The following is a 22885-nucleotide window of genomic DNA, read 5'->3' as shown; positions in this document are numbered from 1 at the left end:
GGCATCTTTCTTGATGGTGTTAGTTCAACACATCTTATCTGAAAAAATAGGGCTAGGACCTTGCACAACAACTTATCTGTTAGTTCTACTCATCATGATGGGCTTAGGCCAATACAACATATCCGGCTAGGGTTATGACCTTGTGAATCCTGCACCACGTGGGGTCAATTATGCATATCCCAGCCGGGGAGGAGGGCTATGCACGTCATATCCAGAGGGTGGGGGCTGTGCACATCATTTCCGCTTAGGGGCATGATCTGGTGACGTAATCAGCACATGGGTTTGTTTACTTTGATGGCGTCGCTGATCAAAAGTACTGATAATTTTCATTTTAAAAAAGTATGAACTATATCTACTGACATGAACCATTCAAAATATGGTAGCAGTGATGTGAAGTAGTTGAAGTAGTTAGAAGTTAGGAAAGTTAATTTAATTTTTAAACAGTAAGGATACTTCCTTGAATAATTGTGATGAGGGTTCTATAAATAATCATATCTTATTTGTAATCAGTCTTTCTATCACTTATTCATTCTAGGAAATATTTGTCAAAGAAGGAAAAAATAGTTGTGCCATACCTTTTGTTTAGAAATGGTAATAGTCTACTGCCTGGAAGCATCATAAATTAGAAATTTAAAATTGAGCGATCTGATGGAATGGAGCAAATGTATTTATAGCTTAACATATTGTAGTATGATAAACTTGGTATGTGAGCCGAGGCTGTGTAGCTACATACAATCTAATACTGGATTAAATGATTAATATTATATTCTAATAAATTACCTTTTTTAGCCACAGGACCAAGTCTTCAGGCTGGCCTCCTCCTTCAGGAACCTGGACCTTGAACCAGGGATCTTCCTATGGTTGGGAAATGATGGCAAACAGAGATGGGAGAGACTACTACAAGTAAGGTTGCCAACAATTTGATGAATTTTGTGCAAAAACTGCTACAGAGAGCTGAAGCCCCAGCATGAATATATACTGATCTTTCATTTGCTCCCTAATCAGGTTATCCCACCAAAGGAAGTATATACATTTGTTTGATATTTAGACAGGGAAGTACATATTTAACATAAACACCAAGAACATATCAAAGTAATATTAATATGAAAATATTGTTACCCCTGTCTATAATATAGCAAATGAAATTTGAATTCCACAGTTATTTTTCATTTGCCATAATAACAATAAAAAAAATGGTTTTTTGTTTGCAGATTATTTTTCCCCTAAGGCTGCCCCTTTTAAAAAAGAATTAACAAATGCCTTCTGGGCATTTTCTAAATATTCAGAAATAACTTCAACATAATGGTGAAGATTTGTTGCATTCAAATATAAAATAATAGATTAAATTGGTATGTGTGTGTTACTGCTGCTTATTTCCAAATAAATGTCACTGATTTGAAGAACTAGGGTTTAAAAATTATTGTCTGAAATTGAGTGCTGCTAAGACTCTTCCATTCTGCGCTTTAATATAAAACAAATCTCTATTGAAGCACATAGATAAAAGCAACAGAGAAAATAAGTGAGATGATGTTCAGGATGGAATTAAAGGGAAAATACATGTTACATCATCTCATTTTTAAGGCTTCTGTTCTAGAAGGCTGCCTGTGTGATTTGTGTTCCTTTGGGAGATTTTTTTTTTGGGGGGGGGTTGTCCTCTGGGGTTCATCAAACGCCAAAACATGCTGGTAGATAATCTCAAAAGTCAAACTATTTTTTCCCCTAACACTCATGTTCCTGTTCTACAAGAGCAAGTTCTTAGTTCTCGGACAAAATGAGATATAACTAGATCTAACTATTGAGTATCTAAACACAGAGCATAAGAGCACTCCAATATGTACAGTAAGCTTTATTCCAACTTTTTCTTTATTAATATTTTTGAAACAATAAGTGACCCATGTAATCCAAATGTGGAGTGTGTTTTCAATCTAAAGCAGTGTTTCTTAACCTTGGCAACTTTAATATATGTGGCCTTCGACTCAGAATTCCTTAATCAACATAGTCAACAGCGTTGGGAAACACTGATTTAAAGCATGTTTGTTCATTATCATAATGGCTTGAAGTTAATAATGCAATGAATGGAATTTCTTCATGAAATATAAGGACATGGAGAAGGAGAAGGCAATTTCTAAGTCGTCATAACTTCCTCTTGAAGTCATCAAAAGATCCACAGAATATGACATCTTTCAGGGTAATACTCGAATTCCTCCACAGAGGTCTGTAAAACAGTTGCATTGATTTTGAAGTGCCTTATTCTAATCTTATCACAAGCCCTCTGATGTTGTTTGAATATTCTGCAAGTGTGTCAGAGAGCAATTCAGTTTGGAATTCAGTACAGGTACTTTGAGCTAGAAAATGGGTCATTTCAATCTCAGAAATAATTTGAATGGTTGGAGCAGTTTCAGAAAAGTTTCCAGTACCTTTTGAATTTAAATCATTTTGAATTTAAAAGCAGCATGTCAAGCATATATTAGAAATGTTTCCCATACTATTACTTAATATATATACAAATCAATCTTTACTTGAATAGGAAATTTGAGATTTGATATGAGCCAGTGGATTATTAAAAAGACTAATTTTAAAAAATATATTTGTGATGGTTATAAGGGTTCTAAAAATTGTACAGTTACTTTGTTCCTTTTGAAAATTTGATGAAAATAGAACAGAACAGAATAACACAGTTGGAAGGGACCTTGGAGGTCTGTAGTCCAACCCCATGCTCAAGCAGGAACTCTTATACCATTTCAGGCAAATGGTTGTTCAATCTATTCTTAAAAAAACACTGCTTCCAGTGTTGAAGCATTCACAACTTCTGGAGGCAAGTTGTTCCACTGGATTAATTGTTCTGTCAGGAAATTTCTCCTTAGTTCTAGGTTGCTTCTCTCCTTGATTAGTTTCCATCCATTGCTTCTTGTCATGCCTTCAGGTGCTTTGGAGAATAGATTGACTCCCTCTTCTTTGTGGTAACCCCTTAGATATTGGAACACTGCTACATTTCACCTGTACTTCTTCTTTCATTAAATTGGGGTTAGGGTTAGCTTTTTTGGCAGCTGCAGCACGCTGCTGGCTCATATTTAAGTGATTGTCCAATAGGACTCCAAGATCCCCTCACAGTTACTATTATTAAGTGAGGTATATTTGGATTTTCTTGCCTAAATGTAGAACCTTACTTTTTCACTATTGAATTTGTTAGATAGTGCCCAATGTTCATGTCTGTCGAGATCCTTCTCTATCTTAAGTCTGTCTTCTGGAGTGTTGACTATTCCTGCCAGCTTGGTGTTGTCTGCAAATTTGATGAGTTCCCCTTCTATCCCCCCATCCAAATAATTGATGAAGACCTCGGTACCTTAGGGTATCCCACTGCATATTCCCTTAATGTAGATGCAGTTCTATTGAGGACTACACATTGAGTGTGGTAGGTCAGCCATTACGAATCTATTTCGTGAGATAGTGCCCAATGTTCAAATCTGTCAATATCCTTTTGTATCTTAAGTCTATTGGTCAGTCAATAGAGGAGTAATGTTTCTTTTAAAGAATATGGATCATTTAGGGTTACACCAGAATATTTATAGGGATTTCACTATGATAGTTTTTTAACATATTCAAGTAAAAACCCCTTTAAAAGATAAAGATCAGGAAACAAGAAAGTAGTGATAGCTCAGTTTCAGATTATCAGTTTATATTGTTTAGAATAAATATAGAAAATACTGTACATTATTTCCATTGATATTAACATTTGTCAAAACTTGTTTGAAAAAGAAACACTTCCTCAGCTGCCAAAGATCAGAAAGAGTCATTATTTTTGATTCCTTTGATTATTGATTTGGCAAAATACCTTGAGGCTTCAAGAGAATATGAAGCACTTCAAAGCCAGCTCATTCAGTTTGTTGCTTTAAAGAGTCCCTCTCTTTGATTCACAAATCTGCTTTGGTGAGGTGATTCAAAGTTTTGTCAATTGAAGCAACTCTTAAAAGCTTTGTGTAGCCATCTGTTCCATTACAAGGCATTTCTGCTAGATCAGATTCTTCATATTCATAAATACCCATTTGACAGAAATCAATCAAATCAAGTGTATACAATGTTTTGTATCTCTATGGTTCATGTGAATCTGGATGTTGGGTTAGTTTTCTAGTCTTGCATAAAGAAGTGCATAATGATGTCTATGTAATGCTTCACTGCACGGAGATCCACTTTGAAGGAGTACACTGTACAATAAGTTGCATTATTTCCCAGTGCCTTATTTATAATAAAGTAATCCAATCATTTAGCTGCTTTTTTGTTTCTGTATTTCGAGAAAAACCATGCAACTATCCTAGACTTATCTCAGTGAATTTTGTTTTTGTTTTAGTTTCTTGCACATGCAATTCTCACAATTTCTCACAAGCATGCCATTTATATTATTAATGACATGTCACAAGTAGTCACTGTTCTGTATTGCTACTAACATCGATAGTACATTAAAAACATTGGAGCTCACAAACACTCATCAATTTTTGTTTCAAATCAATAATGAACAAATCAGAAAGCTAAAATGTTTGCCTCTCATTTATTTACAGTTCCCATTCTATCTTTCCTATTTCCTATTTTCTGTAGATTCTTTCCCAGTGTTAACTTACTATTAACCTCATATTTTAAAGTGTTTTTGCTGGCTCTGACTATTTTTGGATTTGTTTAGGTAATCAGATATTTTTCACACTAATTAAGAACTGTGATCCCAAATGGACATTTTCTGTGAGCTTTGTTAATGTAGACGGAGAACATGAGCTTTTTGGAAGAAGTAATGTTGAGGTTGTCCTTAAGTGTGGTAATTGAGGCTGGCAATTCCATAGCTAAATTATAATGTATGACATCATGTGACCCCAACAAATAAACAGCTGTGGCATGCTTTCTGTGGTCAGAATGCGTATTGCAGGCTAATTCTGCTGACTGCCAGGACTTCGATCCTGACCAGCTCAAGGTTGACTCAGCCTTCTATCCTTCTGAGGTCAGTAAAATGAGATTGTTGGGGGCAATATGCTGACTCTTGTAAACTGCTTAGAGAGGGCTGTAAAACACTATGAAGTAGTATATAAGTCTAATTGCTATTGCTAATGACTGCAGCTGCAGTTGCTAGATGAATCCTACATGTTGCATCTTCTCCTAATCACACGACCATGACTTCTAAATATCTGCCCGCTTAGTTTCTTTGTCAGAAACTGGCAATGAAGGTCACAAATGGCAACTATATGACTGCAGGATGGTGCAGCCATCATAATTGTGAGCTAGTTGTTAAGTGTTCAAATCAAAATCATATAACCATGGGAACGCTGCAACAGCTGCAACTATGAGAAATAGCAATAAATTCTCTTGTTCAGCAACATTGTAACCTGAAATAAGCTTGAAAGAATCAAAGCAAAAGTTTTTTCTTAAAGCTGTTTTTTAAAAAAATATCTGCCAGCTGTCCATAACAAGTCAGATTCTTCATACCACCTTGTAATATTTACAGTGATGCCATTTCATACATAAGCTGTGAATCATTAAATAACATAGATATGGGATGCGAGGATATATTTTTTGAAGAATAAAATATATACCCCGTTCAGAACTATACACTCAATCGTGTAAAGAAAAGTAGATATGAGGGATTATAACCCTTACCTGACAAAGGAATAGGCGTATAACATACAAAACAAGAGCATGCAAATTTCTATTAAAGAGCAGGGCCACCTGAAATTGCAGATACAATCATTTTAGTTCATTGTTTGTGGATTCTTCTTAGTTTGGTAGCTTAAATGGCTGGGGGTTGAAGTGGGATTTGTATTCTGAAATCACTGTGGGAAGCTATGACATCTGCTGAACAAAAGCTGCCTCTGCTAAAGATACCATAGGCTAGTATTACCGTCCTTCATAAGGTTTTGATTAATTTACTTGCAGAGTCAAAGCAAAAGCAGTTTGCTGTCAGACTGCATTATGACAAGTCACACTGAATCACTTAAGCATCTAAGTGTGCTTTTCAAAAAGCTGAGTTCGTGCTAGTGAAATCATTATTTATATGAAGGTTTAGGGAGAAAATTATAGTACTAAGAAGTTGAATTTTAAAAGGGTTATATATAGAACCTCCCAGGAGAGTAAAAAAGCTATCAATCTGCCACTGATATTTTTTATCACCTTGGGAGCCTTCATAATTCATTTATGTTGTATTGAAGGACTGAAAACTGGGAAGCAGATTCTGTGCATTTGTAAAAACAGAGAGGAAGGCCGATTCTGTTCAAATGGCACTTATGCAAACAACAACAATAATAATTGGAAGGAAGATATGGGATTGCTGCATTAATGGTGCCAGCTTCAATTGAGCCCATAATATATGTTGCTAAACAAAACATTTGTTAAGTGACTTTTGCTCCATTTATGACTTTTCTTGCCACAGTTGTTAAATGAATCACTGCAATTCTTAATATAGTAACATGGTTGTTAAGTGAATCTTGCTTCCCCATTGATTTTGGTTGTCAGAAGGTGGCAAAAGGTGATCACCTTGTTAGCCCAGGACACATTTAGGTTTGTGCCTTTAGGAGTGCATTTAGGAGTGAGCTGCATTGAAACTGCCATTAGCAACACCTGAATGGCCGGCCAGAGGCTGACCTCCTGAAATGAAATTTGTCAGAGATTTATAGCAGAAGATTCCTTTTTTTTAGAGTAACTAAGATTCTTTTTTTGCCATAGAAGGCCTTCGTTGTATAAATATCTATTATAATTTAAATATTGGCAGAATAGCTCTACAATAGATAGAATTTTGCATGATTATTTTTTTGCTATCCTAGACCCTGAAGTGAATAATTTGTTTGTTCAACAATATATCTCTATGAACATTCCTTTGCAAGGAAAATTATTTTAATGTAGAATAATTACAAAGTACCATTGAAGGAATATATTTGTGCAGTATAATACTTACAACAGGGCAAGTTTTAAAAAATTGCTTTAGCCTCAAACACACTATAAATAGGAATTGCTAAATGCACAGTGTTGTACTATGATAGATGACTGCTTTGCCAAAAGACCATTTTATCATTATTGGAAGGCAGTTGCAGAAATGTCATTTCTCATTTATTTATCGGAATAAATTATCAAGTAAAAACTCTAACAGTCTCTTTTATTTAAAAAAATGTGCACACAACTGCAATCTTATTAAACTAAAAGCAGCAAAGAGCTATAAATGTTCCATGTCAGCAATATTTTACTGGCATTTGAGAAATTTACACAATTACAGAAATAACAGATTAGTTAGCTTGCCCGGCCTTGCACATTGGCCTCTTCAACCTGTATCCAGATAAAATAAATGCTGACCTATGGATTCTGACCAATATCTTTCAAAGTCAGGTCAAGTAAAATTTTTATTACAGTCCTAAACTTGCATAAGGTACAATGAAGTAAAATTACAGGCATTTGAATAATAGCCTGCTTGTGGGAGGTACAAGATAAATAAAAACTAGTATGTACAATGGTATTAAAATATTACATTTTCTCTATAACATTTTAATGTTAATAATATTAACTAAGAGGGCACCTCTAAAGGTGTGTATGTATGTATGTATGTATGTATGTATGTATGTATGTATATATATATATATATATATATATATATATATATATTCATTCACGAGACCCGAATATGCCAAGACATACATACATACATACATACATACATACATACATACATACATACATTTCTCATGCCCTGTACCCTTAGTGATATCCTTATGAATCTTAATTGCTAGCAAGCTGAATCTGGCAACATATATTTGTCATTTGTCGGCTGTCACCAGGGGGACATTTGCCCAGGTTCGCCTGGTGCACCAATTGCGTCCCTATCTGAATCGGGAGGCTCTCAGAACAGTCACTCACACCCTTGTGACCTCAAGACTGGACTACTGTAATGCGCTCTACATGGGGCAGCCCTTGAAGAGCATTCGGAGACTTCAGCTTATCCAGAATGCAGCCGCACGAGCGATTGTGGGTGCACCTTGGTACACCCACATTACACCTATCCTCCGCGAGCTGCACTGGCTGCCTGTTGGACTCCGGACGCGCTTCAAGGTGCTAGTCGTTACTTTTAAAGCCCTACATGGTATTGGACCTGGGTACTTGAGAGATCGCCTCCTGCCAATTACCTCCCTACGACCAATTAGATCCCACAGATTAGGCCTCCTCCGGATACCATCAGCTAGACAATGTCGACTGTCGAACCCTCGGGGGAGGGCCTTCTCTGTGGCTGCTCCGGCCCTCTGGAACGATCTCCCCGTGGAGATTCGGACCCTTACCACCCTTCAGGCTTTCCACAAAGCTGTCAAGACCTGGCTGTTCCGGCAGGCCTGAGGCTGATGAGTTCCCAGCCCCACTTGAATTGTTGTGATTGTTGTGTAGCTTTTAATCTGTTTTTTGTATCTTGTTTCTGTCTTGTTTGTTTTTTGTATCTCCCCCTTCCCCACTTGTTTGTTAGCCGCCCTGAGTCCCTCGGGAATAGGGCGGCATACAAGTATAATAAACATACAACATACATACAAACATATATAATAAATGGTTTCTTATCGGAAAGAAAAAAATCAAGAAAAAAACTTTCATTGTGATCTATAAAATATATTAATAAAGGAAGAAAAAAAGTTCCTCAACCATGCTAACAATAGGAACATTGTGGTGGTTTCAGTAGCTTTTCTGCTGCACAAATAGGTTCTCAATCATTAAGGACTTTAGTGAACATCGCTTTAGAAGACGGTAAAGCACCATGGCTCACTCTAAGAAAAGATCTTTATTTGACAGGAGAGACTACAGTAGTTGTGTACATGTCAAGTTTCCATCTGGATTAAGTTATACAAGCCTTAATGTGGCTGGAATATAGCTGTCTGGAACCCTATATCTAACACCTTTTCTCTAATGATTTTTTTGGCCTGAGCGTGTTCCAAATGAAATAATTGTTCAAGTAACAAATTATCACTGATTGGTTATCCCAAAATTGCTTGTTACCTGTGGACTGAAATTGTCTATCAGGACAGTGACATTGGTACTGATGGAAAAAAATGTGGAATTTGAGCCAATAGGTGTGCATTTAAGGCCAAGTGCCCACCTCCACTTTTTGTTGCCTTCTCAGCATCATGTTAGGTACATATCTAGGCACTTGAAAAAGGATTGGCAAAAGCTTTGTTCCCATGACTTCAAGTTTATAATGAGGGAATGATTCCCAACTAAGTGTAATAAAACATTGGGGCCAATGGATTAGGATGGGATGGGATGGGAAGAGGCAGAGGGAGAGGGAGAGGCGGGGAAGGGAAGGGGGGAAGAGAGGAGAGGAAGAGAGGAGAGTTAGAAGGAACCTTGGAGGTCTTCTAGTCCAACCCCCTGCTCAGGCAGGAAATCCTGTACATTTCAAACAAATGGTTGCCCAATCTTGTATTTAAAACTTCCATTGTTGGAACATTCACAACTTCTAGAAGCAAATTGTTCTACTGGATGAATTTGGAAATTTCTTCTTAGTTCTAGGTTGATTTTTTTCCTCGATCAATTTCGATCCATTGCTTCTCCATTCTCTCAGGTGCTTTGGAGAATAGCTTGACTCCCTCTTCTTTGTGGCAACCCCTGAGATATTGGAACACTGCTATGATATCATGCCTACTCCTTCTTTTCATTAAACCAGGCCCAATTCCAGCAATTTATATGTTTTAGCTTCCAGTTCCCTAATCATCTTTGTTGCTCTACTCTGCACTTTTTCTAGAATCTCCACATTGTCTTTTCAGTCATGGCAACCCAAACTGGATGCAGTATTCTAAGTGTATCCTTATCAAGGAATTGTAAAGTAGTATTAACACTTCACGTGATCTTGATTCTATCCCTAGAACTGTGTTCATTTTTTTGGCAACTGCAGCACACTGCTAGCTCATATTTAAGTGATTGTACAATAGGTCTCCAAGATCTGACTCACAGTTACTACTATTGTATGAGATACATTTGGTTTTTCTTGCCTAAATGTAGAACCTTATTTTTTGACCATTCAATTTCATTTTGTTAGATAGCACCCAATGCTCAAGTCTCTCAAGTTCTTTCTGTATCTTAAATCTGTCATCTGGAATGTTGAGTATTCCTGCCAGCTTGGTGTCATCTGCAAATTTGATGACTTCCCCTTCTATCCCCCCATCCAAATAATTGATGAAGAGTATGGGGCCTAAAACAGAGCCTTGGGGTACCCACTGCATACTTCCCTCCATGTAGTTGTATTTCCATTGAGGACTACACATTGAGTGTGGTTGGTCAGCCAGTTACAAATCTGTCTGGTGGTGATGCTGTCTAACCCACATTTTTCTATCTTATCAAGTAATAGGTTGTGGCCTACTTAATCAAATACGTTACTAAAATGGTCCACTAATTTTGTCACTTTGTCAAGAATGCAATAAGGTTTGTCTGGGCATAATCTGTTTTTGACAAACTCATGACTTAGTTTGCCCCTATTCACTGATTCATCGCTTGATTATCTTTTCCGGAATCTTGCAAGGTATTGTGGTCAGGCTGATAGGTCTGTAGTTTCCTGGAACACTTTTTCCTCTTTTTTTGAAGATGGGAACTACATCATCTATTTTCCAGTCCTCTGGTAGTTCACTGGTGCTCCAGGATCTTTGAAAGATATAGATCAGTGGTTCTGATATCATGTCTGCCAGTTCAGAACCTTGGGGTGTATTCCATCTGTCCTGGTGGTTTGAACTTGTCTAGGGTGGACAAGTACTCACTTACCATTTTCTTGCCTATTTTAATTTGTGTTCCTAATCCGTTTTTATGGTACTGTTTTTGATAGGTTGGACTGCTTGTTCCCTTTGTGTAAAGACAGATGCAAAAAGCAAATTAATTAATTCTACTTTCTCCCTGTTGCTTGTCACCTTCTTGCCACTTTATCCCACTAATGGACCAATTGGTTCCTTGACTCTTTTTTTTTACATGTGGAAAGAAGCTGTTTGTTGTTATTGAGAACTTGTGGGACCTTCTTAAACAGGAGATTTACAATGAAGGAAAACAACACACCTTTCTGAACAGCATCTGGGAGGCTGTGATTGCTACTGCACGAAAAATTGATTGTCAACAGATCAAGAAACTGACACTCCATGAATGGAAGGCTTATGACTGTTATTGAAAAGAAGGGTGGCTATATTGGTCACTGATTTGTTTTGAAATGTCATAAATGTTTATTTGTACATTTTGAATTGTTTGTTTATTATTCTCACTTTAACAGATATAAATAAATGAGTGACCGAGAGCACTGTAGTTATTCGATAATAAAATTGATCCTCCAAAATACAGTTTGCCTAATAATTGTGCACACAATGTTTGTAGTGGCCTACTAAGTCTAGTTCTTCTCCAAATATATATAGTTTCCTTGCTTTAGTGAGTTTATTAAATATAACCTGGCTCTTTTTCAGGTTTATTTTTAAGCCAAATGGTTCTCCTGTTTTGTGCAGCTCTTGTATGTGTCTTTGTAGCTCTTCTGGGTCTTGTGTCAAGAGAACATCATCATCTGCAAATCATAAGTGATTTAAATAGATGCAATTGATTTCTATTCAATTCCCTTTTTCACAAGATTCACATTCAACTGACACATTTAGTCTTGGATACACTTTCTTATGGTCTTGCAAAGTTAAACATACTCCAGTTTATTAGTGAAATGTTTGGTATTCTTCATTGTCCATCATTTTTTCATTAAATCATTAATTTCATCAGAAATTTTTGACTGTATTAAGTAGTTTTCCAGTAGTGTAATAGATGTAGCAGATGTAAGGATGTTTTTGATTATTTGTTCATTTTGGTCCATAATGTTCATATCTTCCAAATCTTACATTAGAACAAAATGATTTGAAAGATTAATATCAAAAACACTGTTCTCCTCTAACACTTTTGTTTTTTGTGAGATCTTTATCATTTTCATATACTCTTATGAGTCTATCTTTACTTTAGCTTGTACCATTCTATGGTCATTTCCAACGTTAAAATGATTGCTGGCAGTACAATTGTAGAATATGGTTTTATCACTTGACACGATGTAGTCAATTTCACTTGTGTACCCAGATGGACTTGTCCATGTCCATTTCTGCTAGCTTTTTTCTTGTAAAATGAATTCATCATATAAAGTTCCTGTCCTTCAGCAAAATCTGCTAGTCTGTTGCCTCTATTATCTCATTCACCACTTCCATATGGGCCAGTCATATTGTTCTTCCTATTCTTGCATTAAAGTCACCCATTAGTATTTTGTATTGGCATTTTTCTTTGTCTTGAAGGTACGCCACATCGTAAAACTCTTTGACCTCATCATCACTACAGCTTATTATTGGCATGTAAGCTTGGATGGTTTGAAGCTTTTATTGTTTGTTCAATTGAATTATGCATTGGGCTACTGTGTCTGATATACAAATTTTACTACAGAATCTTTCAGCTTTTAGTTGATGTGGAAAACCAACTCCACCACATCATTCATCTTCGGTACCTCTGATGTATAGTAAATGCCCAGTCCCAAGTTTAACTAAATTATTACCTTTTCATCATGTTTCACATTATACAATGATATCCCAATGCATATTCTTGAATTCAATCAGCAGTTCTTCTAGTCGAGCATCCATTTTCCTCGTTTGAATGTTGACTGCTCCTATTCCAAAGGCAGCCTTAGCATCCTCTGCCTTTGGGCATGGTTTGCTTAAAATGATAAACTTTGAATTCCAAGTTCCAATCAGACCTAACCAAACTAAAATTGACCACCCAAGGTCAGAAGTGGTTCAACTTGGCCAAAACTACACATGCCTATTAAGAATGCCTTTCTCTCAGAACAGCAGAACAATTAATATTAAACTAATACCAAAAATCATAGCACTCTGGAAAATATGAGATTCTTCCAATGAATAAAGTACAAGTAATTAGCTAAGAAATCAAAAATAAAGGAGCAATGAATGCTAAGAATATCAACTTATTGTTCGGTGGAATGCTAAAATAATTTAAAAAGAATTGCGTTCAGAATCCTTAACAGGTGACATCTTAAAATAAGTTGCTTGCTTAGATTTAAATTTTAAAATTTAAAGATACTGCTGCCTGTCATGATTTCAATTATAAACAATGAAATCTAAAAAAATTTAACCATAAACACAATCACAAATTCTTTCCTTGGATGTCATTTCTTTTATCGATTTTATATTCATTTTATCGTTAAAACAAAATAAGATGGATAGTGCTTTGCTGATCTTCTCAGTGTAGTCTAGTATTCCAAATTATTTACTTAAAACAGACAGTAGAGGCATATAGTTCAACTATAACCTGTTTCCCCTTTATATGCAAAATAATGGGGATGAATGGCTAATTTTACTGCAGAGAAACTGCCTGCTAAGAATCATAAATGCTCCTTTAATTTTGTGCTTCAAACAGTCTGATCAAAACATTGCTGCAACTCTCTTACACTGACAGAAAGGATTAATTGTTCTTCCTTTTGCTTTTCTTTTTGCCTCGCTCCTCTGAGCCCCAGGCAGGGGCAGAAGCATTTGCATCATGATTTAAAAAGCAAATTAAGTATTTTCAGCAGGGCTGGCACAACTCTTGTTTTACTGAGAATTACATTGGCATTGTTGAAATGGCCTGAAGGATTAGGGGAAAAAGAGTTTGGAAGACCAACAGAACAGAAGCAGCTTGGGAGCACCAACTGAGTGTACATAGCACTCCAGTTCCCTGTAGCATATTCAGGTGACTGGGGAAAACATGTAAATTTGATATGTTTGAATTTCATAAGACACTCCTGATTTTGATGTTATCTGAATTCACTTGTCTGAGTCATAGATCTCTGTAAACATAAAGTGATAGCATGCTGACCCATTTCCAAGTAAAATACCATAGTGCTGCATTTTGTATTTCTTGTTCATATGTTCAATTTGCAAAATACATACATTTTGTTTAAAAGAAAAAAAATGAGATGGCAAGACCCTAAATATGAATGGGAACTTGCATCAATTAGATTTGGATATGTCTATGAAACCAGTGGAGATTTACATCTATACCTTGCTAATATGTGATTGCTTTGCTAATGTGTATAATATGTGACAATTTAGACTGCAGTGAGACATAAATTTAAGGGAAAAAAAGAAAAATGACAGAACAGAAGTTCATCCAAGCCAATGACATCTTAATCTAACTTGCCCCATTCATTTCTTTGGATTTCTCTAGGTTTGATTCAGACCAGATCCAATTCAGTGAATTAAAATGCATTGCCCTATTGAATTATAATTATATGAATAATAAATGTATATAGTTGAAATTCTAAAAACCAGTTTTGTCCCTAAGAATGTCATGATATTTTTGCAATATCTATGTAGCCATTTATGCAAAGTCCAACAAGCTATTTTTGCATGCATGGCTATGTTCATTTGCATATATTTTTTATTCTTCATGAAGATATAAAGCTGAAGGTCAGATATAACCTTTACAGTCATTTAATGTTCTCTATATCAACAAAAAAGGAGGACTACATCTCTGCCCCATTATTATTTAACTTCTGCATAAATGTCTTTGTAGGATAGAAATATAGATTTTTACCCTCTGAAGTCAAAATAGAAATTGGGTGTTTTTTTCATACTTCCTGGAGTAGGACATTTCATGCCTCCTCTATTATATCAAGTATTCAAAGAACTGCATTAGCCATCCTTAAACTTTTACGCAAATAAAGGAAAATGGTGACATAGCTATTGCCCTCAGATAATTGCACTAGCACAGAAGGTACACAGCTGGTCATGCACTTTGGCCATGGAGTGAATCCAGTCTAAATTTTTAAAAGCTGAATTGTACGATTGTTTTTTTTTCTCTTTTGAACTTATTGCCATCTTATTCCAGAAAACTCTGTGTGGTTTTATAAAATTAAAACAGCAAAAGATAATAAAAAGCCGGTCTACTCATGGAGCAAACCTTCCCCCACCCAAACCTGTCAAACTCCCGAAGCCCATCTGACCAATAGCAATAGCAATAGCAGTAGACTTATATACCGCTTCATAGGGCTTTCAGCCCTCTCTAAGCGGTTTACAGAGAGTCAGCATATTGCCCCCAACAATCTGGGTCCTCATTTTACCCACCTCGGAAGGATGGAAGGCTGAGTCAACCCTGAGCCGGTGGGATTTGAACCGCTGAACTGCTGATCTAGCAGTAGCTTGCAGTGCTGCATTTAACCACTGCGCCACCTTGGCTCTTATCAAACCTGTGGCCTATTAGTGGGGAGCTAAGGTTTAAAGATTATGCAGGTAATGCAGATCTCAAAAGAGGATATTGTTCATACTTTCCCTTACATTTAAACAAATTTTAGGTAACTGCAATTTATGCTCATCATTTCTGATCCTAGTTTTGGGCGTAGTGGAAAATAGTTTCTGAACATTTGAGTATCCTTTTGTATACCTAAACAATAATACCATGTCCTCCTTTAGTCTTTTTTAGTTTCTGATTGAATAGCCCAAGTTCCATTGGCTATCCTAATAGAGTATGCCGTCATGTCCCTTGTACCATCTACATTATTCTCCTTTGTGCCTTTTTTAACCTGTCAATATTCTGCAATATTTTCTTTTATAATGCAGCCCAGACTAATGCTAGTCCTTTTAGCAGCTGTCTCATACTGCTGGGTCATGGGCAACTTGTAGTCAGTAACCTTACCCAAGTCCTTTTCAAAGTGCAGCTTTCAAATCATGAATTCCCCATCCATAATTGTGTTTTAGATATTTTCCTTCTTTTCCCCTTGCATTTTCCTTGGTTAAGGGCCTGTTGTTCTTTTCAGCCTATTCTTCCAACCCTTTGTAATCTTGTTGTGTCATGCTAAGCATTGGCCAGAGGCAAATTTGATAAACAGCTCATTAATTTCCTGACAGTTAGAACAATTAATCAGTGGAAAAACCTGCCTCCAGAAGTTATGGATATTCCAAGACTAGAGGTATCAGCCTCTGTTTTGCTGCTTGCTTTTCGGCTGCCATTGAAACGGGGAGGGGGGGCATGGTATTTGGGTGTGGGAAATATTCTGTACAGGAGAGACTGTAAGAAGGGAGTTGTTCTCACTGTCTACTGCGCATGTGGCGGGGAGAGGAGTTTCCCACCAAGGCCAACTGTCCGACATACCAACCTGATGATGGTTTTTGAAGATGTCTCCCACATGACACCTGTGGAGTAATTGGATTGGACTATGGGCTGGGGTTACCAAGGGGAGGGGTATGGGTCATACATTGATATCTATGTTTGCGCGCGCTTTTATCTCAGATCCAGCTTTGCTTAGCTTCTATTTACTTATAACCAGTAAAAGTACTCTTAATTCTGCAAAATGGAGTTTCTTTCTTGGTTATTAAGTGAAGCAGCCCTGACAAGAGGTTTTTAAGAAGAGATTGGACAACCATTTGTCTGAAATAATATAGTGTATTCTGTTTGAGCAGAGGGTTGAACTAAAAGACCTCCAAGGTCCCTTCCAACTCTTCTCTATTATTCTGTTATTTCCTAACAAAGTTTCTGACTAGTACTGCTTTTCTAAATTGTGATCTTACCCAACAATTAATATTAACTTTATTTTTACCAGTATATTATTTTTATGTGTAATTTATTAGTCACCGAGTGATGGTGTACAACTTTATTAAATAAATAAATAAATGTATTTAATACTTTATGTTGCATCTTTTTTCTGTTTTTGTCTTAAAATTAATTTTTAATACCATTAGACATGAAGGGTAGTAATTCTAATTGTTAATTATACAGGCGTATGTTGATTTCTGCTGGTTTATGACCATAATTAATCATTTTTATTTATTATGTAGCTGTATAATAATTAGCTTTTGCCTTTCTTTTTTACCTGAATAACAGTCTATTTCTGTGTCATGCCACAAGCTGGAAGCTCTGATTTCACAATGGTAAGAACATAAAAAGTGCCTAGAAAAATATAAAACAAACAATAGTTTATACATTTCTATTCCTCTTCTATCAATAAAAAATGGTTGTATAGAAGCATAATCCAAAATTTGCTTACCCTTTAACAATATGTTTCTTTTCTGCACAATAGAATACTGGCTTATTTAGCGATAGTTGCTTGAGTGCATTAATACTGAAATATAGTTGCTTATACGCTTCCCAAACTTTAATGACACAGAAACATACTGCTTCATCTTCTCTTTTTTAGAATATAAAGCCCTTTGACAAATAGATAACAACCTCCTATCCTGGATCCAATCCTTTATATCAGGAGTTTATTTCCAATTATTTGAAATAATATTATTTTCCTTGCCCAATAAAGCTAAACATTTGTATGAAATAAATTCCATGTTTTAGAAGTATACTTCAATATCATATGAAAACCCTTAACTATAATGTCTATTCCACTGTTCCCTCTAAGGTGCGCGGCTGCGTGGCCGCGCACGTTGCAAGAAAACCCCGCGCAGCAGTTTCTATCTGCCGCGCAGAGATTTCTGTAAAGGAAACGTGTGGAAGTCCTTTGCAGGTGGCTACAACTGGATCTGGCAGTGCTGTTGGAGGAGGAGGAGGCGAACCAGCCTGCCACCACCGGCCACTGCCAGCCCCGCCGCTCTTCCCGCCCCCTTCCCAGCCCCACAGTCCAGCGGTCGCAGCAGAAACAGCCCCGGGTCTCCGCTGCCGCTCCCCGCATTTTCTGGACGGGGTCTCGCAGGAAGGAATCCCCTCTCCAAGGGATCCCCATCCAGAAAATGCAGGGACCGGCAGCGGAGACCCGGGGCTGTTTCTGCTGCGACCGCTGGACTGTGGGGCTGGGAAGGGGGCGGGAAGAGCGGCGGGGCTGGTGGTGGCCGGCGGTGGCAGGCTGGTTCGCCTCCTCTTCCTCCAACAGCACTGCCGGATTTCCACCCAACGCTGCGGGGGCGCCAGTGGGAGCTTTGGCGGCTTCACCTCAGCCGCAGCGCTGGGCAGCAAATATGTTGGTGCTGTTGGAGGAGGAGGAGGAGGCGGCAGCAATAGCACCTGAGGACAGGACAAGAAGCAATGGAAACTTGTCAGAAGGAGACTCAAGCTGGAAATAAGGAGAAATCTGACAGTAAGAACAATTAAAATCAATGGAATCTTAATTCATTTGCTACAGGTTTTCAAAAGACTGGACGGCCATTTGTCTCAGATGATATAAAGACTCCTGCCTTGGACAAGGGGCTGGACTAGAAGACCTCCAGTATCCCTTCTGATTCTATGATTTTAAAAACCACAAGCTTTTTACAGCTCGCTTGCAACTTTACCAAATTTAATTCAGCCATTTCCTTTTGTTATTAAATGGGTATTGCTAGTTCAATGCACATGCGCTCCACTTTTAAGATGCTGAAAAAATCCCCATGACCTGCAACAAAATTCATTCTTCCACTCTTATCTTGCCCTAACTTCTGATAGGTTCCTGAAATATAGATCTATAAAATTTAGTGAAGATATTTCTATCTATTTTAATACAGACTCGTAAAACAGATTGGGACAAATGACATTAGTGCTCTGGAATAATAGCAGGTTTACTCTATTTGGATTTTCAGATAAAAGGTATCTTTTGTGCTAAGTTCTAACAATGTAGTTCTCTAATGTAACTATGAAACAGTCCAAATATATAATTCCCCTCAGGGAGGAATTCTGGGAGTTGAAGTCCACAAGTCTTAAAGCTGTCACGTTTGAAGACCCCTGGGTTTTTTTCCCTAAAGGGTTAGGGGTGCAAGGGTCTTGGTAACAACAGCTTTAAGACTTGCTTGCTTCAAATGCCAGACTTTCTGAGCCAACATTTTGGTTGCTAAGCAGGAGCGTTGTTAAGTGATACTGATATTATATAACACTTTTAATTAAGCAGGTACCTTGAATAAACATAACTTTGCGTTTCAAATAATACTGATTTTGTTGTTGTCTTAGGTGACATCTGTGAAAAAAATTCAGGTGCTCAGGCATGAAAATATGCCGCTCAAACACTATACTTTTCTGCTCACACTGAAAAAAAATTAGAGGGAACATTGGTCTATTCCCCAAAATTCATTAATATAGCATCTTGAAACCAAAATGAGATTACAGTTGAAAAAGAGCAGATTATATGAGTTAAAGAACTCTCAAATTTCTTACAAATAAAAATCTGATGTTTGTCCTTTTGTAAACATTAAAGGGCCTACAATTTTAGTCCTTTGTCCATTTTTGCTCTATACAGTACTGTGTTTTTCTGTTTCAACAGAGTTTACTGATGGATATTTGTGAGATTGAAATTCTTTCTCAGTTTAGTTCACTTTTATAGCACACGTTTATTGATAATATGACAGATCAGGGGTGGGTTTCAAAAATTGTTTGAACCTACTCTGTGGGCGTGGCCTCCTTTGTGGGAGTGGCTTGCTGCCCATGTGACCGGATGGGAGTGGCTTGCCACCCATGTGACCGGATGGGAATGGCCTGTCACCCATGTGACCTGGTGGGAGTGGCCAAGACGATGTTATTACTAGATATTACTAATTACTAGATATTATTAATATTACTAGATCATTATTAATGCATAGATAACTGCGGGACATTACACACCCACCCACACCCACAAACTATGACAGTGCTAGGAAAACACCAAAAAAATAAAAATCCCCCCCCCCACCCCAAAAAAAGACTGCCAATGAAACCAGTTTTTTTTTCCTAAGCCTAAGAACAGGAAAGACAAAGTCACTGGAATAAAAACCATCAAGGCAATGTGGAAAATTATAAAGGACACGCACTCACAGAACCATCAACCACCTCAGAATTACCTAAACAAGGAGGGTGAAACACACTGCCTTGCAACAAACCTGGCCTGCCCATAGAAAAGCAGCTACTTTGAGACACATAAACCTGGTCTAAACACTTAAAAGCAACATATTGCATCACAAATAAAACATTTGCAAAAAGGAATAACATTTCTTGTAATAAACATTCTATAAACAATAAATAAATAAAAATTCCCTAAACTAATTAAAAACTACCACGTTCAGAGAACACCAAAGGACCCCACAGTCCTCTCCCTCCTTATCTTTTTCTTTTTTGTCCTAACTTTCTCCTCCTCCCCCCCCAACCCCACTCCCTTCTAGCACTGATGATGTTACCAAACTAGGAGTGCTGGAGAGGAGCTCTCACAGGGCGAAGAGCTTCCCACTACAGGCACAATCTATCTGCAGCCGTAAATGACTGCAAGCAGCAGCTTCAGTCACCTGCTCGCAGCTGACAGTTGCATTTGGGAGCGGAGGTGGTGGCAGCAGAAGTGGGCACAGATGGGATGTCCCCGCTTGCTGAGTAGAATGAGGTGGCGGGGATGCGTTGTTTCAGGGTGCCCCAAGCGCCGGCTCCTCTGAGTGTAGCCCATTCCCCCTCCCAAGAAGACCGTTTTCTTTTTAAAAACGCCTCTGCAGACGATCTTGAAAACCTGCGAGGTTGCTTTGGGAGGAGGAAGACAGGCAGCAGTCCCCCACCCCATCTCTGGTTGCCTGCAGCCTCGGAAGCTTCCGAAACTTCACAGTAAAAGCAATTAAGAACTTCTCTCGCTCGTGAGATTTTCTTTACTGTGCAAACGCTTGCTTTAAGGCTGCAGGCACCCAGGGGGGGGGGCAGAGGGAAATGCTGCCCATCTGTCCCCTTCCAAAGCAACCTTGCAGGTTTTCAAGATCATCCGGAGAGGTGTTTTTTAATGCCATTCCCCCTCCCAAGAAGACCATTTTCTTTTTAAAAACGCCTCTGCAGACGATCTTGAAAACCTGCGAGGCATTCCCCCACTCCATTCCTGGTTGCCTGTAGCCTTGGAAGCTTCCACAGAGAAGCTTCTGCAGAGGTGTTTTTAAAAAGAAAACGGTCTTCTTGGGAGGGGGAATGGGCTGTGCTCCTGGTTCTGGGGATTCCCCCCCCCCCCAAAAGACCAGTTGCCCATCTCTCCAATCTTTTTCAGGATTTTCTTTTTAAAAAACGCCTCTCTGCAGATGATCTTGAAAACCTGCGAGACATTCCCCCACCCCATTCCTGGTTGCCTGTAGCCTTGGAAGCTTCCACAGAGGCGTTTTTAAAAAGAAAACGGTCTTCTTGGGAGGGGGAATGGGCTGCGCTCCTGGTTCTGGGGATTCCCCCCCCCAAAAGACCAGTTGCCCATCTCTCCAAATCCTTTTCAGGATTTTCTTTTTAAAAAACGCCTCTCTGCAGACGATCTTGAAAACCTGCGAGGCATTCCCCCACCCCATTCCTGGTTGCCTGTAGCCTTGGAAGCTTCCACAGAGAAGCTTCTGCAGAGGTGTTTTTAAAAAGAAAACGGTCTTCTTGGGAGGGGGAATGGGCTGCGCTCCTGGTTCTGGGGATTCCCCCCCACCAAAGACCAGCTGCCCATCTCTCCAAATCCTTTTCAGGATTTTCTTTTTAAAAAACGCCTCTCTGCAGACAATCTTGAAAACCTGCGAGGCATTCCCCCACCCCATCTCTGGTTGCCTGCAGCCTCGGAAGCTTCCGCAACTTCACAGTAAAAGCAATTAATAACTTCTCTCGCTCGTGAGATTTTCTTTACTGTGCAAAGGCTTGCTTTAAAACTGCAGGCTCCCGGGGAGGGGGGCAGGGGGAAATGCTGCCCATATGTCCCCTTCCAAAGCAACCTTGCAGGTTTTCAAGATCATCCGGAGAGGCATTTTTTAAAAAGAAAAACCCTGCAGGCACCCAGCGACAGGGGCTAGGAGCTAGGAACCCGGAAGTTAATTACTTCTGGGTTCACTGACGAACCAGTTCGCATGAACCGGTGCGAACCGGGAGGAACCCACCCCTGTGACAGATATATTACACATACACATGTAATAATAAATCACTACAGTATATGTGATCAAATGCAGACTATAGTCACACATAGAGTTGCAGCAGAAGGATATTTGAGAATAAATTATTTGCAGAATTTCTTAATACTGTTCCACATTCCCAATTATACTTTTTTGTCAAAATGAAAATGAATAGTTGAACTTTAATTTAAATGAATTGTTTGTAAAGCATTTAATGCAAACTTTTGCTCATTTGATAATCAGTATTTATCATAAACAGATAGTAAGTATGAGAAAGAGCAATTCAGAGACAATTTTATTTAGTTTTATTGATTTACAAATCGTTATCACTGTCCCCTGAAGAATAATTGCATAGCTAATCAAGGTTATACACTATTTTTTTTTCATAATTAAACTGTTAAATGTCAGTTTCTTAGTTGACAGGCAATTTGAAATCTCTGGTAGATCTCCAAATTCTATTCAATTTTTGTTTGAGAAAAGAATTAGTGTTATAATTCAGATAGTGTGGGTGCCCCCTCTCTCTTTTTCTCTCACTCTCAATTAAAATTACATAGGCTTTAATTCTAAGTATTATTATCCCCCCACCCCAGTATTACGAATTATAAGCAATATTTATTTGCTTATAGTTGTAGATTTGTTTCTATTTTCCTGTTCCTTTGTATGTGGATTTATACATGTCATATAGCCTTTGGCATGTTTGGGCATGATAATCTTTTTTTTTTATTACACTTGTGCCATATGCTCATCCAGATGGCTTTTACTTATATGGTACTATAAAATGATATTATTTTAGAGGATTTAAGTATTGATGGAGAACTTGCAGACAAATAGAATTTATGTTTAGTTGTAAAATAAGCCATAATTACACACACCTTTATAGAAAAGGGTTCTCTTTCCTTGATGTGACCAAAGAAGAGAGCCCAGATCTACCTGTAAATATTGGTTTTTTCATATTGCTGATCTCCACCTATGGATTGTTTGTTTGACTGATGTGTATCCTGTCTCTTTATCAGAAGCTCAGGACGGTTATACATAGCACTTCCTTCTCCTTTTGTTTCCCAGACACCCTGTGTGATACTGCAGAAAGTCACCACCGACCCCTCTCC

At 38.0% G+C, this 22885-nt stretch overlaps 1 protein-coding gene across 1 annotated transcript in view; it reads left to right on the top strand.

The window, feature by feature from the left end:
• Positions 1-856: 856 nt before the first annotated feature.
• Positions 857-22885, top strand: part of FRMPD4 (FERM and PDZ domain containing 4) — a 79613-nt gene continuing 57584 nt past the window's right edge. Inside the window, exon 1 of the mRNA XM_032226758.1 lies at positions 857-903. Within this exon, the coding sequence (XP_032082649.1) occupies positions 869-903 (35 nt within the window). The 5' untranslated portion in view covers positions 857-868. The remainder of the gene's footprint in view (positions 904-22885) is intronic.

This window comes from Thamnophis elegans, chromosome 11 (genome assembly GCF_009769535.1).
Source record: "Thamnophis elegans isolate rThaEle1 chromosome 11, rThaEle1.pri, whole genome shotgun sequence".
In the NCBI taxonomy this organism is placed as follows: domain Eukaryota; kingdom Metazoa; phylum Chordata; class Lepidosauria; order Squamata; family Colubridae; genus Thamnophis; species Thamnophis elegans.
Note: the sequence above shows the minus strand (reverse complement) of the source record. Positions and strands in the feature narration are given on the sequence as shown.